General features: G+C 40.0%; 1 protein-coding gene across 1 annotated transcript in view; it reads left to right on the top strand.

The window, feature by feature from the left end:
- The window catches only part of ITPRID1 (ITPR interacting domain containing 1), an 84,224-nt gene that overhangs the window by 14,697 nt on the left and 50,328 nt on the right, over positions 1–19,199 (top strand). Inside the window, exons 5-8 of the mRNA XM_065938480.1 lie at positions 6,281–6,332; positions 8,854–8,940; positions 10,934–11,136; positions 14,893–15,467. Of these exons, the coding sequence (XP_065794552.1) occupies positions 6,281–6,332; positions 8,854–8,940; positions 10,934–11,136; positions 14,893–15,467 (917 nt within the window). The remainder of the gene's footprint in view (positions 1–6,280; positions 6,333–8,853; positions 8,941–10,933; positions 11,137–14,892; positions 15,468–19,199) is intronic.

Genomic DNA, 19,199 nt, shown 5'->3' with positions numbered 1-19,199 from the left:
GAGCTTGAACAAAGGCACAGAATGAGAAGCAAACTGAATGTGTGCAGGAAAGCATGCAGAAGATGGTACAACTAGAGAAATGGTCTCATGCTAGAGAGCAAAGGGAGACATTTTTCTGTCAAATAGGGTGTGATCAGTTTATAAATACCTTCAAATCCAGAAAGAGAGTATCACCCTTTCTTAGCACAGACATGGCAAAGACATATCATCTCAGGTTCCAGAGAAAGGATGGGTAGTGCAGCTGGGGTCTGTGTAGAGTAGAATTGTGAAGCCATATCTTTGTTCACCTGAATAGAGAGTCATGAATAATAACTAATAACTCCACTGGTGTTGCATTGGGGAACTGAAGCAGGTGTCTCATATTTGCCATCTCTATTGTAATGAGTTATAAACGGTTTCTGAGAAGAGAAATGACAGATTCCAGTGTTCATCCTGGCAATGGGAAGAGGTTGCATGCTTTGGGAAGAAGTTAACCTCAGGCTTGAGGTGACAAGGGCTTGATCTGGGTGTCAGCAGAGGAATAGAGAAGAGTCCACAGCATCTGTAAAATAGATAACTATCTAGTTGAACAGAAACATAGTATCACAACTAGCTTTAAAGTTCTGAGCATGAGGGTCAGGGAGAATGTCAGAGTCTCTTCTTTGTAAAAAAAAATAGTTTAATAAATTGCCAGCTGAGGCAAACAAACCCTTTAAAGTGCCTCTACTATCTTGGTCACGCAGGAGTTAAATATACAGAAAGCTGCAGAATGTTATTATTTTAGAGCCCTGTGAAAATGTAATTTGATTAGTCTATTGGACGATATTCCAAAGAACCAAATGTCTTCCATGAATCAGTCAGAAATGCTTAGGAAAACCAAAATAAAAAATGCTTTCCAAGCCAATAAAGGTGCTAATTAGTGCCTTCTGCATATCTCACTACATCTTCTCCAGTAATACATTTTGCAGGGTTAAGTGCAGTGTCTGCTGCTTCAGATGGCAGAAGTCCACCTAACAGTAGGGAGGATGGCTGGAGACTCAAGTATCTGAAAGGGAATCAGAACTGGCATTTTAACCCATGCAATGGGATGTATTCAGTAGAGCAGGGAAATTTTTTTCTCACTTTAATTTTCCTTCAGCTCAACCCTTAGGGATCTTGAAAATAGGAGGGCCTCAATTTTTTCTTTGTTGCCTCCATGCCTTTAGAGAGTAAAATCTGGTTTTAAAAACCTGACAAGAGTACTATCTTGGAAGGACAAAGAAATGGAGAAAATATAGAACCAAACAGACAGAGAAGCAGCCAGAACTGAGGAGGCCCAGCAGTAAAAAGTCTTCCCAGGTGGCACTAATTGTGAAGGACCCGCCTACCGACGCAGGAGACGTAAGAGACGGGAGTTCAATCCCTGGGTTGGGAAGATCCTCTGGAGGAGGAAATGGCAACCCACTCCAGTATTCTTGCCTGGAGAATCCCTTGGACAGAGGGGCCTGGCGGAATTCAGTCCATGCAGTCACAAGAATCAAACAGAACTCAGCAACTAAACCACCGCCAGCAGCAGGCTTATGTGGTGAACACGGGCCCATCTGTAATAGCCCCACTTCTTCTACCTGCAGAAGCTTTGAGGAACACTTTGTAACAGGAGCAGTTTGTTTGTCCCATGATGGCATTCCCTGGGTGTCAAATTCATGCTCTGATTAGAGGTCGCAGACTCCAGTGCTTCCAGAAGCCAGGCAGGTGGGTGCTAATGAACCAGGCAGACTGGGAGAGACTGCAGAGAACTGCAGAGCACGTCGTCTAACAGAGAGGCTGCCCTGAAGAGAACTGCACTGGGGCTGCTGGACCTTCTGGGTCTTAATGAAAGTCTAACAATCCCAGTGCTGCTGAGAACTAGACTACCAGCTTCTGGCTCATTATTGAAAACAGGCAAAAATGCAAGGGGCCGACCCTAACAAGCCTGTCTTCAGGTTCCAGGAAATTTACTTTGTAAACCAAAGAAGTGGAAAATAAAAACAAAACTAAAACCAAAAAGCCCTCAAACAAGCATAGAATAATAGTCTCACACTGTCCTGTGCAAGTTTCAACTGTCTGGGTCCAAACACTGGGAAGGCCAGTTGCTGCTTCCACAGTCACAACAGGAGGTAAACACATAATAACACTGAAAATGCCCCTTGGTCTCCTAGGACACAGGGAGCCCCGAGGATGCAACATGGAGTTGAAACAGGTGAAGTTAATTAATTTCTGATCATTGTATTATAATTTTAAAAGTCAGGCTTATCTAGTGAGTTTAAATCTGAGCTTGGCTGCAGAGAAGTCTACACATCTGAATATATTGGATACAGATTGACGTTTGTGTCATTTTAAACAAGATCAAGACGAAAGAAGATGATGAGTCTAACAAAAGATATAAAAACTATATCTGAACATTAGTGAGAGTGGGGTTCGGGTAAGGAGAATCAAACATCTCGCCCAGCCCCTAGTCATCAGCAATATCTGGGCCTTAAAAGGAACCATAAAGCAGAAGGAAAGAAAGCCTTTCCCCTGCTGATGCTCTAACTGTGTAAGGATTTCATGTGTATGTCATCAGACCATAAAACTCCCCCACTGTGAACGAGCAGGTCCACTTTGCACATTTCCTAGAAAATATGTTATCTTTAGGGGCTCCTGTTCCCCTGTGGGGCTTCCCTGGGTTTCCTGGCAACCAGATCAGTCCTGAAGCTAGACAGCAGAACTGCGAGGTGTGATCTGTGGAACATTGCCAGTAAATCTGTGTGGACACTAGAATCCCATGAAGAAGCCCTGGGTGAAGGGACATGGAAGTTTCTGGATGACTTAGATTTTCTATGGGGCTACAGTTTTTGAAACAGTGGAAACAGTGTCAGACTTTGTGTTTTGGGGCTCCCAAATCACTGCAGATGGTGATTGCAGCCATGAAATTAAAAGATGCTTACTCCTTGGAAGGGAAGTTATGACCAACCTAGATAGCATATTAAAAAGCAGAGACATTACTTTGCCAACAAAGGTCCATCTAGTCAAGGCTATGGTTTTTCCAGTGGTCGTGTATGGATGTGAGAGTTGGACAGTGAAGAAAGCTGAGCACCAAAGAATTGATGCTTTTGAACTGTGGTGTTGGAGAAGACTCTTGAGAGTCCCTTGGGCCGTAAGAAGATCCAACCAGTCCATTCTAAAGGAGATCAGTCCTGGGTGTTCATTGGAAGGACTGATGTTGAATCTGAAATTCCAATATTTTGGCCACCTCATGCAAAGAGTTGACTCATTGGAAAAGACCCTGATGCTGGGAGGGGTTGGGGGCAGGAGGAGAAGGGGATGACAGAGGATGAGATGGCTGGATGGCATCACCGACTCAATGGACATGAGTCTGGGTAAACTCCGGGGGTTGGTGATGGACAGGGAGGCCTGGCATGCTGCGATTCATGGGGTGACAAAGAGTCAGAACCAACTGAGCGATTTAATTGAACCGAACTGAACAGCTTTTGTTCAGTTTGTTAGCACGCAACAAGGCTGTGCTAACTCTTTTCATCGATACCTGAAAACGGGTCATTTCCTCTCTGACAGTTTGAGCAATTTACCGTGACAACAATGTCAGACCCCTAGTCTGGACATATGCATTCATTCACAAGCTCCAGGAAATCCAGCGCAATAGCCAACAACCAGAGAAGACTAATGTAATGGCAAGAGAGGTGGCACTGGCAGAATATGAAGCCAGATATTCTAGGACTCTACAATATTTTCTGTGAGAAATGCTGCTCAGAAACTCCAGAATTTTCTGGATAAACTAATTAGGCACAAATGGAGCCTGACTTTGTGAGATACATGCCAAGCAATAGATGAAAAGAGGGGAGAGAAATAGAAAAAAATAATTGCTTAAAATGATAAATATTTATTTTAACCTTTCATTTTGGACAACGTATTATTTAATTCATCAAGTCATTATAACATGACTGCCAAAAATTATACCATGCTTGCGTCTATAATATGATTAATAAAGCGGCAAATAGGCTTTCTCTCCATGTGACAACTTCAATCAATTGGCGTTGGCTTTGTGATTTGAAAAGCGTTGAGGCTGATTTCAGTGAGCACGAGTCCTGCAGTGGGTTAGCATTGCCTTCCAGGTGGCTGTATTAGGACTTCCCTGATATCTCAGTTGGTAAAGAATCCGTCTGCAGTGCAGGAGACCCCGGTTTGATTCCTGGGTCAGGAAGATCCACTGGAGAAGGGATAGGCTACTCACTCCAGTATTCTTGGGCTTCCCTTGTGGCTCAGCTGGTAAAGAATCAGCCTGCAATGCGGGAGACCTGGGTTCGATCCCTGGGTTGGGAAGATCCCTTGGAGAAGGGAAAGGCTACCCACTCCAATATTCTGGCCTGGAGAATTCCATGGAGTGTGTAGTCCATGGGGTCACAAAGAGTCGAACAGGACTTTTATGTCACTTCACTTCCAGGTGGCACTAGTGGTAAAGAACCCGCCTGCCAATGCAGGAGACACAAGAGACAAGGATTCAATCCCTGCGTCTGGAAGATCCCCTGGAGAAGGGCACGGCAACCCACTCCAGTATTCTTGCCTGCAGAATCTCATGGACAAAGGAGCCTGGGGGGCTACGGTCCATGGGGTCACATAGAGTTGGACACGACTGAAGCGACTTAGCATGCACACACACCGAAGTGAGAGGTTTGAACAGATGATGTTTTCAAACTGTGGATCTTGGAGGTGACTCACAGGGTGAAAGAAGAGCTAAATGGGAATCCACTCTGTCCAGAACAACTCTCCTTTTATACAATTAAATTACTGGAAATTTGTAAAAGAATTCCTCTGCTAAAACCCATATTTTTAAAACTATAGATATAACAGGCAAAAAAGACAGGAATTTGGAGTCTATGTTCATTTCTAATTTGGTTCATAAGTTTGAGTCAGATAAGAAATGTCACATATTTACTATAATGGTCATTTATCCTTGAAAGTGCACACGCCTGCTACAAGATTACCTCATGAAACAGGTTCTGAGTACTGCATCGGCCCCTGAATAGGCCTCTTTGGCATCCGATATGTAGCTCTTCTATCCTGTCCTCAGCACCACTAACCAGGCAAATGGACTTTTGGCATCATCTTTCTCACATGTACTTGTTTGCTGAAAAACTTTTTGTGGTTTTCTATGTCCTGACACATACCTATAAACTCTTTTTCTGACTTTCAGGTAAGTTACAAGACAGTCTGTTGACAGTGTAGTGTCTTGAAACAATAGCAACAAACAAAAATAAATTGTTGCATCCTACTGACCACTGGAAATTCACTTACTCTGAGCCTCAGTTTGTGTCTGTGTTAAGTAAGGATGAATGATACTTGTTTCATGGATAAATTTTGTGCATGTAACATGCTTAACACATTGCTTCACACAAAGGTAATGTTAAATAAACAGTAACTGATTATTGTTATAATGAGCTTCCCAGGTGGCTCAGTGGTAAAGAATCCACCTGCCAATGCAAGAGATGCAGGAGACAAGGGTTCTATCCTTTGGAGTAGGAAATGACAACCCACTCCAGTGTTCTTACCTGCAAAATTCCATGAACAGAGAAGCCTGGTAGGCTGCATCCTTGGGTCACAAAAAGAGTCAGACACGACTAAGCATGCACCCACTTATTATCACTGTAATACATAATAAAGGTAATGATAAATTTCTGGATCTGCTATATTTGACTGTGTGACCATGGGCTCATTACTCAACATTCTGTGAGTCTTAATTTCCTTATCTGAAAGATAATAATAAGTGCTAAATCATAAGACTGTTGTAAGGATTAGGTGGTACAGGTTAATGGAAGATACTCCAGGTATGCTGCATCCTTCATGTATTGTCTGTCCTTGTTCCTCAATCTTATGTACCAGGAGAGAATATCCCCAAATGTCCTGTGATCTAATCAGCTTAGCCCTATCACTATGTTTAGCCTTGCTATAGACCCTCTTCTTTCATGACAACACCTCTTCCATTTATCAAATTATTCCCATTCTGAAAAATCCAAGACAGGTACTTCTTCCTCCATGAAACCTTTGCTGACTACTCCCTTCGCCACTGTCTTCCCTCTTCACTGAGCAAGTACCCCATTTCCTCAAGGGCTTGTCACACAATTTAGCCACTAGTTGCATTCTGTCTTGTTTGCTACAGAGACACCTTGTATCTCATGTTGATAACAATCTTGGATATGGAAACCAATCCCATGTTGGTTCAGTTGAGGGTGAGAAAAGTATTCCATGAGAAAACAAGGAAATTAAGCTCATCTCCTCTTTTTTGTTGCAGTTCCTTTTCCTGAAAAAGGAATGGTTCAAATGACTGTGAAAGACTTCATGAGGTAGGTGGCAGGATTGCTGTTTCACTCTGGGGTTTTACTGACACGTCTTTCATAAGTGAAATGGAAGTGGGGAGGTCTCTTAGTAACGCCATGGGTCTTGGCATCTTGTCACTGGTTCAGCTAGAGCGCATAGACTATTTTCACCAGCCTTGATAAAAATAGAGGTTCTTTAATTGTCCTAAAGGAGTGAGCAGATTAAATCAGTAAGTGCTGACTTAGAGGGAAATTTAATGAAAATATATTCCTAAATGGTATTCTACTAAAATTCAGCTATTCATGAGAACCTGTTCATAGAACAGTTACATTCATATTTTCATATTGCCAGTGTCATTGATCATCATGCTATTAACTAGATAATATTACATATAATTTCCAGTGTTAGGTAGAAAGCAGTCTGAGTTTCCTAATATGAGGATAGACTGTCTCAAAGTGGTCCCAATAGCAGCAGCAATAGCACCTGTGAACTTAATAGAATTCCAAGTCACCTCAGAACATGCATCAGAAAATCTGGACCTAAGGGTCAGAAATCCATGTTTTTGTAAACCTTTCAAATATTCTGAAGCACACTCTGGTTTAAGAACCACAGGAGCAGAACGTGCACATTGGAAAACTGGGAGCTCTGCCTCCTCTGCTGTAGTCATTCTTGCATTCTCCAGATCATTCAAACTAGTTGCAAACCAAGTATTCAATACTGTATTCTTCCAACTCGTATCAATTCACACCTCAAGTGTTACTTGGGCTTAATTTTTCCCTCTTAGAAGATTATATGTTTTTGCTACTCACAGAACCATATAGAAATAGGGACCACAGAAATTCTTCAGGCAACTCCTTTTGTGGAGGAGGAAAATAAGAGTCAAGGCCAAGGACTCACCCATGCTCTTCTAGCTTCCTTAAAACTGTGGCTATACGTGGCTTCCCCTGGATCCAGGTCCAGGTCAGTGACTACTGAACATTACAAAATAAAGTATGAATCTCAAACACAGAGTGAAACAAAAATTGTAGCAGGCCTAGAACACACTGAGAGGACGTAGTAAGTGAAAGGTATCTTCTGCCTGTCTTCCAAGAAAAGTGAAAGTGTTAGTCATGTCCATCTCTTTATACCCCATGGACTACAGCTCACCAGGCTCCTCAGTCCATGGGATTCTCCAGGCAAGAATACTGGAGTAAGAAGCCATTTCCTTCTCCAGGGGATCTTCCCCATCCAAGGATCAAACCCACATCTCCTGCATTTCAGGTGGATTATATACTGTCTGAGCCTATGCATTGGAGAAGGAAATGGCAGCCCACTCCAATGTTCTTGCCTGGAGAATCCCAGGGACAGAGGAGCTTGGTGGGCTGCCGTCTATGGGGTCTTACAGAGTCGGACATGACTGAAGCGACTCAGCAGCAGCAACAGAGCCATCAGGGAAGCCCCTCCAAGACCCCCAGAAAGCTCAATCATCTATTAAAACAGAGTCTTTATTTTTCAGAAATGTGCACTTTCTCAGCCTTAGGGCAGAGAAGCAACTGAACAAAGAAAAGGTAGTACCCAGCTCTTCTTACCAAACATGGACAGGACTAAGGCAAATTCAGGAACCCATGTATGATAATTTGGTCTCCTTGGGAGAATTGATATCAACATTATATTCTTCAATAAATCACAATTTTTTGCCAACTTTTATTATATTTGATGAAACTAGATGAGTTATAGTATATCTAAGCTATATAAAAGTGAACTATAACAATCCTATTCTGTATGGAAACACTTTCAAGTGACTTGTACTGCCTATTAGGATAGAGAGACACACCCTTTTGCTTTTGCCATAATAAAAGGAAGCCCAGGTGGCTCAATAGTAAAGAATCCACTTGCCAATGCAGGAGACACAGGTTCAATCCCTGGGTCAGGAAGATCCCTTGGAAGAGGAAATGGCAACCCACTCCAGTATTTTTGCCTAGAGAATCCCACGGACAGGGGAGTCTTGCGGGCTACAGTCTATGGGGTCTCAAAAGAGTCGGGAACAACTAAGAAAACTGAGCACACATGCAGAATAAAGGAGTTTGCTAGTGTTGCATATGGATGATAGCACCTAGAGAGTGTTAACTATGCAATATGGAATCCTCCACCTTTACGGAAATTATTCCAGAGATGCTTCGGTGACCTCTGAAAGAGATGCTTACCATGCCTCTTTCGTCCCATAATCTTAACTTCTTCCTGAAAGTTGGTACCTCGCAAAGCTGTATTCCTGAAAGGTTCCCCAATGATTTGCCATCTGTCAAAAGTGAGACATTCTGTCACCTTAGTAATGAGCACTAGTGAGCACCTAACACCTAAATTCTCACACCTTCTGTAACACAATGCTCTTGAAGAGAAGAGCAATTCCTCCGCTGCATGCAGTCTCTTCTTTGAAGGTGTGGCCATTATGAGATGATGAGAAATGAAGAGGAAATGCAAGTGTTTGCTCTGGAAGGGAAAGAGTCACAGTGACCTCCCAGGAGACTCTAAATCAACACATTTCATCAGTGGTATTTCCCCCAACTGCAGATCTCTGCATCCGTTTTCAGAAACTCCCACTCTCTCCAGAGGGACCAGTTTCAACTCTTGCCATTCTGCTGCCAGTATACCCCAAAGGTATGTGATTTCCAGGCACTTTTCATCCAGAGAAATCATTCTGTGCAACAGTGGGTTTCATGAAATTACAAACAGGCACTTGAGAAATACTTGTTGAATGAATCGGTGAGAGAATGAATAAAGGATTTCCAAACTCCAACCTGCAAGAACAATGTGAGTCAGTGAAGTTGGACTAAATATCTGTCATTGGGGAAATGGCCAGATAAACTATTGGCTCACCCATTTTATGGAATTCTATATAGTGATAAACAGAACAGACAGAGACAACTTTACCAACTTAGAATGATCTTTAGGTTACATTTTAAGAGGAAAAAAATCAAGATGAAGAAAGATAGATAGAATATGTTACTGTTTATAAAACTGACAAGTGAAAACTATAAAGCATATATGTAACTACATTAAAAAAATGCCTAGGAAGATACACATAAATTCAGTAGGAAGGGAGTCAGGACTGGTAGGGGTAATAACCAAGGGGAGAGAGACCCTTATCTAAGATATTACAATTTGTAACAAGGTGAGTGTATTTTATGTTTTTCTTACATGGGTAAATATAGATAAAAAGAGTTAATGATATAGAAAATATTTTTAATGACAAATCAATCAATACCTATATTCTTCGCCATGAGAATGTGAGCCATTAGAAAACAAGATTATGTTATTTTTGTTCTTTTTTGTGACTTGGGTGCCTAGCAGAGAGCCTAGAACATGACAGACATTCAATAAATATTTGGGCAAATGAGTAAGATAAAAATTTGTAGATGAAGTCAATAAATAAAAAATTAAATCTTTCATTCAAAATTTAGATTTTTTGCAGGAATTTTTTCTCCCTCAAATTTTTTTCTATATTATGATATGAAGTGATTGGCACCCCCAGTTCACCAGTTTTTTCCAATGATTAAAAGATCCAGCCTGAGCCATTTAAGCCCCACAGTAGTAGTTCTTGGCTTATCTTTTCTTCCTTGGTAGAATCAGAAGGCAAAGCACAAGATCTCTATGTCACATAAGAAAGTGTGAACTTGATGTTGGAACATGATGCTGGGTGGCCTGCCAACTGAGACTATAGGTGGCTATTGTTGAATGTGTGGATGGCTAAATAAATGAATTGTAGTTAATCCAATTTAAATGCTGGCATCATGAAAGTAAAATTATCCAAGCTATCTCAAATAAGCTCCCTAGACTTGCATGTAAAGGTAAACAGAAACTTTTAAAGATGAACCTAGGAAAACCTGATAAAAAGTTCTGGTTCCCATGGAGTCCATGAGTTTTAACAAGTTATTAGCTGAGTCACTAAAAAGTTCAGTGATTAGGAAGTGAGGTGGTATATATAAATATAATTTCCAGATAACTGAAGGGTATCATTTTAAGTGCCAACACTGAATAGAAGAACTTGAAAAATATTTCTTTTCAGTCAAGTCCAAAAAAATACAGAACTTATTTTAACCCCACCTAGGGACTTAAACTCATCATTTGTGATCAGTCTTGCAGTGTCCATTTAGTGATATCTTCAACAAATTTGTGTGACTAGGGATGCCCCAGACTGATACTCTTTTTCATTATTTTAATATTTAATAATTTAAATATTCTTTTAAAATATTTTTCTTTTAAAATATTCTACTGTTTTCAGGATTTTTTTCCTTCTGTCTCATACTGACATCATCTACCATTTTTTGTGGGTATCACTCCCATAATCTCCCTGGCTTTTGTCCCACAATCTCCCTGCTCCATCTAATTTAACATTTCCACATTGCAAAATGGAAAACCTGTTAAGTAAATTCATTGTAAAGTACAGACAAGCAGTCCCTGAGTGGGGGTAATGGACTGTCCTTTGAGGAAGTATATATGAACTCTAGTAAATACACCATCTGTTTTTGTCTATTCAAACTCCTCCTTTACTTAATATCTGGAAGATTGAGTGGGTAAAGTGACTGGGGAAAAAATGACTTTTGGTTAAATGAACTGTTACTGGATAAAGATATTCATATTTTCACTGCAGCATTCCGGAATGGCTGGAATTTTGGGAAAAAGATCCAGTGGAGATTCTCTTGGATCTGGGGTTTGGTGCTGATGAGCCAGACATCTGCACTCGAATCCCAGCCAGATTCCTGGGTTATGGCTCAGCAGCCAGAGGAATCAACATCCCTGTTTTTCTTGAAGCTCAAAAGCAGCGAATGGACACTGAGAACCCTAACTTGTACAGTAAGTGAGGGCCACTTGGCATCAGAATCTCAGCAGTGGCTGGAGAAGTCAGAAGAACCACAGTACTGGGAGGGATGGGCCAGGAGATCTGTGCAGGAGCAATCAACCCTCAGAGCTCAGCAACTTCTGAGACAGAAACAGGCTTATGTCTTGATCACTCTCCATGTTCACTGTGGATGGGTATATACATGAGGGGGAGGATGGGCTTCCCTGATGGCTCAGATGGTAAAGAATCTGCCTGCAATGTGGGAGCCTCAGTTTCAGCCCCTAGGTCAGGAAGATCCCCTGGAGAAGGAAATGGCTACCCACTCCAGAATTCTTGCCTGGAGAATCCCATGGACAGACGTGCCTGGCTGGCTACAGTCCATGAGGAGGAAGAGGGATCTGTTCCATGATGTTTTCCTTATCCATGGACTTGACTCCACTGTCTGCAACATACTGGCTGGCAATAACAGGGGAAAGGTGGAAATAGAGAACCATTTGTTGTTGTTCAGTTGGTAGGTTGCATCCAACACTTTGCAACCCTATGGACTGCAGCACACCAGACACTAGGTCGCAAAGCCTCCCGCTCAGAACTTACACATATCAAGTGTGTTCAGATTTCATTGTCCAAAGTAAATCATGTGGCCACACTTAACTCCAAAAGGGTGACAATGTGCAGTCCTACTACATGCACTGAAGATAATACTATACTGGTAAATAGCACTAATACACACTGTAGCTGCATACCCAGAGGTCAGAAAAACCAGAATTTGGCCACTAAGTGAAACCTTAATTTTCTCTTCTATGAGGCTTAGACCACTCTTATTCCACCATGAGCTGTGATTGGTAGTTATAAATCTGTCATATCTTCAGATTTGTGAACTAACTAGACTTCCCTGGTGACTCAGACGGTAAAGAATCTGCCTGCAATTCAGGAGACCCAGGTTCAATCCCGTTGCTGAGAAGATCCCCTGGGGGGTTGGCTACCCACTCCAGTATTCTTGCCTGGAGAATTCCATGGACAGAGGAGCCTGGAGGGCTACAGTCCATAGAATCTCAAAGAGTAGGACATGACTGAGTGACTAATGCACACTTAAATCTTATAGTTATCATGCATGCTACAATTTTTTTTCCAACTGGTGGTCAGTTGGAAAAAAAACTGTCTAGGACATGACTGAGGTTATTCTTGGGGTATGTATACTGTGCTCAAACAATTTGGGAGAAAGATGGCTTGCAGTTAAACAAGTTTAATTACTGCAGTATTTGTTTAACATGCTGAGGGGCACTCTCAGTTTCCTGGAGGGAGTGCAGTGCAGTGTTTTCAAAATCATTTCAGTACAGAACCTCTCTTAGAGGAGCCTTGAAGAACATCTCCTCCATGGAATAGTTTGAAGAATTCTGGACTGGGAGCATGCCAAAATTCTATTAATGAAATAAACTCTTCTAAATAAATTCACTGAAAGAGAAGTCAAGGGAAATTAAGTGTTTCTCTCAAATAGATATCTGGAACAGAGGTTTTGCTTAGATCTTTCATCTCAGTTTCTGTTTCCTCTGTTTTCATATGGGTAAAATGGGTGTCAGAAATCTCAGTAATAATATTTTTTAAAGAGTATGCAAAACTGCAGGTGTTGCAGTAAAATGGTTCTTTACCTTTAGAAGAAATTAATATCATTCTTTGTTGTCTCCTCCTCCAAGCTGCACAGAGATGCAAAATTCTTGATCTATTCTTTATTTGGGGAGAATAGCAACACTTACTGATATTTGAGGACTGTTTGAGCTGATTTGTGAAGTAAACATTTCACAGATGAAATTGACACTTAGACTATAGGGAAACGAGAAGTCGGCCCCTGATCCTGTAACTGCTGGCCCCCTCTTATTTCCACCACTTAGCCCTGTGCTAACAGTGCATGGTAACTATTCTCACTCAACACTTGCAAGTACACTTTCAACTCAAGAAAGCTGAGAAGGTCAAATGCAAAATAAGCAATAATAAAATTAGTTGGTTGTCCCAAAGACAGAATGGAAAAGTATGTCTCATTCAAGGTCAGTACAAAAAGTTCAAACTTGAAGGGATGAGAACAGGTTCATTGTTCAGTGTGCCCCAAAGCAAAACAAACAAAAATCCTCATCCGACACTTCACGCTGTTATGTTCTCTGAATTACCTGAACCAATTAAAATTGATAGGCTTTGTCTAAGTATTAAAATCTTCTATCGAATGGATGCTAACACAATCATAAAAGTGGAATGATGATTAAATCATGTTCTTACGCTTACAACTAAATTTAAGTTGAAAGTGTAATCAGAATGTTTCTGAAAACATCTGGAACTCAAGAGTTTCTCTAGGTCTCAACAGAATATCATCATCCTCCATAAGAAGCCCATCACATTGGACTAGAAGGATGAATAGTCAGTATCTTCCATTTTCAGGTGAAGGACACAAATAGGCACAATGATTTGCTGGTAGAGAAGTCTGTACCATTGCTATGATGGTGCAAACAGAACAGAGAACAGTTTCTACACCAGTAGAAACTGCTGAGCTATGCAACCCTGCATGTACCACTTGGGTTGAGAGAAGGTTCTGTAATAAAAACAAAGTGCTCCATTTCCATTACTGTGGTTTTATTATCTGGAGATACAAAAATATATTTTACAATTTTTTCTAAATAGCCCCAAAATAGCCCTTGTTGCATTAGATCTCTCTCACACTAATTAAGCCAGTTCTTGTATATTGCCTGGATGAGTGAGGACAGATCATCCAGAAAGACTTATAAGTCGAGGAGCTGGCTTGCTTGGAAAGGTAAATGGATTTTCACATTAACGATTATCTTCTGTTAGAAGACTAAAGACAATATATTCCCTTTCTAAGCTGGGCACATTTGTAATTTTAGCTGATATCTATTTAGCATTGTGCTTTTCACAACAGATGTGAGAGATACATAAGACTGGTACTATTACTTCATTCTCCAGATAAGAAACTGGTCATTTACTATGTGCCAGGCACAGGGCTAAGCACCATGAATCTATTAATTTATTCACTTTGTGGTCATACTTCCAGTGATTGGTTGATCTGGAATTTGGATCCAGGCCTTCTGACTCCATATGTCATGATACTTCCACACTCTCAGGTGAAGGGTGTAGAATTCAGTGGTCCCCAATCTTTTTGACACCAGGAACCAGTTTTGTGGAAGACAGTTTTTCCACATACCAAGGCAGGGGAGGGAGATGGTTTCAGGATGATTGAAGCACATTATATTTATTGTGCACTTTATTTCTATTATTAATACATTAGCTCCACCTCAGATCATCAGACATTAGATCTCAGAAGTTGGGGACCCCTAACGTAACTGGAGATGATGGAGGTAATGATGATGATAGTGACTGTCTCAAGCTGTGGAAGAATCTTCAAGCTTACTTCATATGAAAGAACTGAGTTCACTCTTTGCCATTTACTTAAACACATGAGTTTAATCTCAAGATTCATCCTTGTCTGTAGTTTTTATAGTTTAACACATAGGAATTATTTGAATCTATATAGTTATGTATATTCAACTAAATATAAAAGGTATTCACTTTCCCTATAACACAGTAATACTTTGTTATATAGGGGAATCTTGTCCACAGTAACCAGTGATAAATATTAAGGGAAAACTTGAGTTTCAGGAATGTAAACTCCTTCCCATCTTGAAAATCATGTGTGTTCAATCTCTTCAGTTTTTACTACATTAATGCAGCTTCATTGAAACTAAAAATTGTGTATTCTTTGAATTATTCAGGTCGTTTCCGACAGCTAGAAATACTGGATCATGTGGCTAGCGCTTTCTCGTCTTTGCTGAACGATGTTAACATCTTGCAGAACAAAGCTGAAGAGAAAGATGAAGGAAAAGGTGTGCAAAGAACCTCAGTGAGTGAAGCCAAAGAACATCGAAGAAGAATAGGTGAACTTTTTAGGAAAGGTTCAAAGCAGAACATTGGAAAGGATTATAACCTGGGAGCATCAGAGTCACTGAAGACACCAGACAAACTTTCTATCGCCTCTACAGACACAATGGAGTGTGGAGCACAGGTACCAGCTGTGACAAAGAAATATGCCCAAAGTCATTTGTCTCCTTCGGCAGAGCATTGGTCTCCTCAAGCCTGTGACAGTTTGACACCTCATCATCCTCCCCAGGCTCTTCTGAGCAAACAGTGGCCTCAGTCATCCATGCTGACCAAGCAGGCTCCTCCTTCCTGTGTGGCTGAGGGGTCAGTCAAGGACAGAACTCGAAAGGAGAATTCAATTCAGACTAATAAACTCAAGAACTTGTCCTGTTTTTCAGGCAAAGCACCAGACTCCTTCGAAATGGAAGAGGTCAGTCTGTTCAACGTCTAAGTGAGATAACTCTCACCATGGCATCTTTCACCTTCCAGCCCGCGTGTAACCCTTTCATCTTTCAGCCCCTCAGCAGTACATGCTATCATTCCAAGCTTCTATTTGGTCTGAGACGTTTAAGGTCATTCTTGTTGCTTCAGTCAGAACTCAACTAGCATGAAAACAGCCTTTGGTTTCTCCCATTTCTTTTCCTTTTCTTGCTCACAACTGAATTCACAGGTTATTTTTGACTTTATTTTTCCTCAGTGTCTTATGTGTCTCAGTATGCTTTTATCTGCTCTCTAGCTTTCCATGTCTTACCTTCTTTGAAGGTCAATTCAACTACTTCCCACTCGGCGAAGCTTGCCCACCAATCCTCTTCTGTATTCTTATAGCCTTGGCAGGGAGAGCTTGTTACAGTAAATATTGTGTGTGTGTGTGTGTGTGTGTGTGTGCGCGCGCATGTGTGTGGGTGTTGATGACACCTCCCCTGTTGGACTAAAAGCTCCTTCAGGATCAGGTTTTATTCTCAAGGGAATATGTCTTAAAAATACTCCCTCTGCAATGCCTACTGCAGAGCCTTGGACGAAACAAGTAGGGACTTGGGTTTAATAGTATTTTGTTTGCTTGCTTTGGGATTTAATGATACTGACATAGCTTGACCCCCATTTCACACATATTCTTTGCCTCTTCATCCCATATTCATTCACACATGCTAATTTTCGTCATTTAGATGGCCTATCCAAATGTACTTCTAAGTCTTTTTACAAATAGATACATATTTTCACTCACTTCTCTGATCTTTAATAATTACAAAGAAAGTAGAGAAGAGCAAGTCCTCCCCTCCCCCTTTCCATGTAAATTGTTTGGAAGTGGGGTAGAATATTTATATGCCAGTCCTAAGGTCAGGCCAGTTTTCTTCAAGCCCTCCGAGTGTGAGACACTCTACATGTGAGCCCATGACACTGATGCTCTGGGGCACAGACTCTGCCTCAGGGAAGCCACGGTGCCAGGCAGGGACGCAGAAACCAACAACATGGTAGGGGTGGAGATAGCTCTGTCACCAAAGCAACAAGTTTGAACCAGCCATGGGGCAGACACGATCAAGGAAACTAGGATGTTGAAACTTGACGATAACTTTAAAGGAAGACTGAGCTAGGTGAATGAATAAGCCTATTGGTAGGTCTCCCCATGCCACAAAGAGATAAATACTGCCTCGGTTTATAACTGTTAATGATCCGAGCATCTATCTATATTTTTGCATGCATACATCTTGTGTCAAAAATTATTTTAAGAGCCTTAAAATATTAATCTCATTTAAAAACAGTAGCAGAGAGACTTCCCTGGTGGTTGAGTGGTTAAGAAATCACCTTCCAGTGTAGGAAATATGGGTTTGATCACGGGTTGGGGAGCTAAGATCCCATATGCTTCATGGCCACAAAACCAAAACATAATATGGTAATATGGTAAAAAATTCAATAAAGACTTTAAAAATAGCCCGCATCAAATAAACTTTAAAAAAAAAAATGTAGCATAAAAATGAACACAAATTATAAATGGAAAAAAAAAAAAAACAGAGCTTTGGTCAAATGCCCTAATTTGAGTATAAACGGAGATGGCTCAAAAAAGAGTACATTGTTTTATTCCATCTTGCAAAACTTATTTAAGTACCAAGCTAATAGTTAAATTACTATAAAGAAAATCAAGACAGTCAGCCTGCTGCCTATTTTGTAGGATCTAAACAGGAAATTTCACCAAACTCCAGCCTCTTGACAAGTCCCATTAGAGTCTACTGTCTCCTTTCTAAGTTTCTTCTGCTTCAGACAAGGTTGACTTTGAAAAAACCAAAATTCATTGTATGTCATCTAATGTGAGAGTCCAGGCAGAAATGAATACCATCATAGTGAACATAAAGAACTAAGGAAAGAATGTTGGTCCCTGCATGACATACTTTCAAATATTCATTTATGACAAGTATGACAATTATTCAAGGAAAAGAGATATATATATAGATAGATACAGATATAAGTATATATAGGTATAGGAAGGAAGAACACACTAAGACACTAAAAAAAGCCTAAATTTTAAAAAAAAGCTCACATATTTTTTGGTACATAGTGGGAACTTGGTAAACACTTGTAGATGAGTAAGATTAATATTAGAAGTATTTGATAATATTAATTTAGTCTATGACTGGCTTCTGTATAAAGACAGAATATCCTGTTGAACTTTGAAGCCAACTTTGTTTTTGATGTTTCTTTAATATTTACCCAGATTTGTGTAAAAGGGTGTATGTATATGTAAAGCAAAGAGAGCCTTCAAAATGACATTAAAAAACTACTATTTGAAGTTTGTTTTCTTAAAAAATGTATTTAAAATACTACATCTTCATCACACAGGCTGGGAAAAAAAATATTTGTTTCATTCAATACCAATATATGATTAAATGAAGCTTGGGTAGATTGTAGCTTAAACAGGAGCTAACGCCAGATTTAATAGTCATTTTTAATGGCAAATTTAAAAATCTAATTATGAAAATTGTGTGCAAAATTGGCAGATTTTCATGGCATTTAAAACATGAGCCAATGTACTTAAATATCTACCTATCAGAATTTCAACTCTGATTAGCCAAATTGCCTCCAGATCAACCTTTGATGTTTTCATTAAAGTACTACTAGAGACTGGATATGGCAATATTTGGCTCACTTCTCAAAATTATGATTCCAACAAAGGTGTACGTAGATGATTTTAATGCAAAAATCAACATATTTTTGTGTTTAGTTTTACCTCAACTAAGTCTGTTCCTTTCTTTTTTGATTCTCAAATATATGAAAAGAATTTAATACTTATGAAATTTCTGTAATTGTAGACTCTCTTAGGGTGCTTCTTTGTGTCTGCAATGTAACATCTTTAACCTTCCCTCTTGCTTATATACAAGGATCCTTCTCTCTGGAACTCATGTATGAGAATGTTACCCATATTATTAAATAATGCCAGTCAGCATCTTATTTAGATGGGAAATGTTTCCAAAGCAATCATCATTTCTTTGCCTGACTTTTTAAAATTTATTAGTAAGTTTGGCCCAGGTGGAATGACCCAGGAATATACCTGGTTTCCACTTTAAATTATTGGGACTTTTTTTTTGTTCTTTTATTTAATAGATGAATAGATACTTTACATTGCACTAAGTGGATTTTTCTCCAGTGTAATGCTCACAGCAAAAACATTTTCTTATACTGAAAAATGTACCTGGTACACACTGATTTGAGTTACAAAACCAATAAAAATAGTGTTAAGAAATATGTCTACTCAATTATAAGTGTGAAGTAACTTCTCTGAAAAAAAGATATGAAAGATTAAAACAGAGGGAATAAATATTTCTTCTTACATTGCTGAGCCATTTCCTCATGTCCTCTGTTATTCGTGGGTTAAAGGTAATTTTTGGCCAGGTATACCACAATGTTTAAAATGTTCATATTATTTGATTTAGCCCTCAATATTCATAAATCAATCACATATAAATAATACAAAATGTAGAAATAGATTTTAGTTGCTAAGTCATGTCGAACTTTTTGAGACCCCCAAGGACTATCCCCTGCCAGTTTCCTCTGTCCGTGGAATTTTCCAGGCAAGAATATTGGAGTGGGTTGCTACTTCCTTCTCCAAGGGATCTTCCAGACCTAGGGATTGAACCCGTGAATTTTGTGTCTCTGCATTAGCAGGTGGATTAGA

The sequence above is a fragment of the Muntiacus reevesi genome, chromosome 6, assembly GCF_963930625.1.
Source record: "Muntiacus reevesi chromosome 6, mMunRee1.1, whole genome shotgun sequence".
In the NCBI taxonomy this organism is placed as follows: domain Eukaryota; kingdom Metazoa; phylum Chordata; class Mammalia; order Artiodactyla; family Cervidae; genus Muntiacus; species Muntiacus reevesi.
Note: the sequence above shows the minus strand (reverse complement) of the source record. Positions and strands in the feature narration are given on the sequence as shown.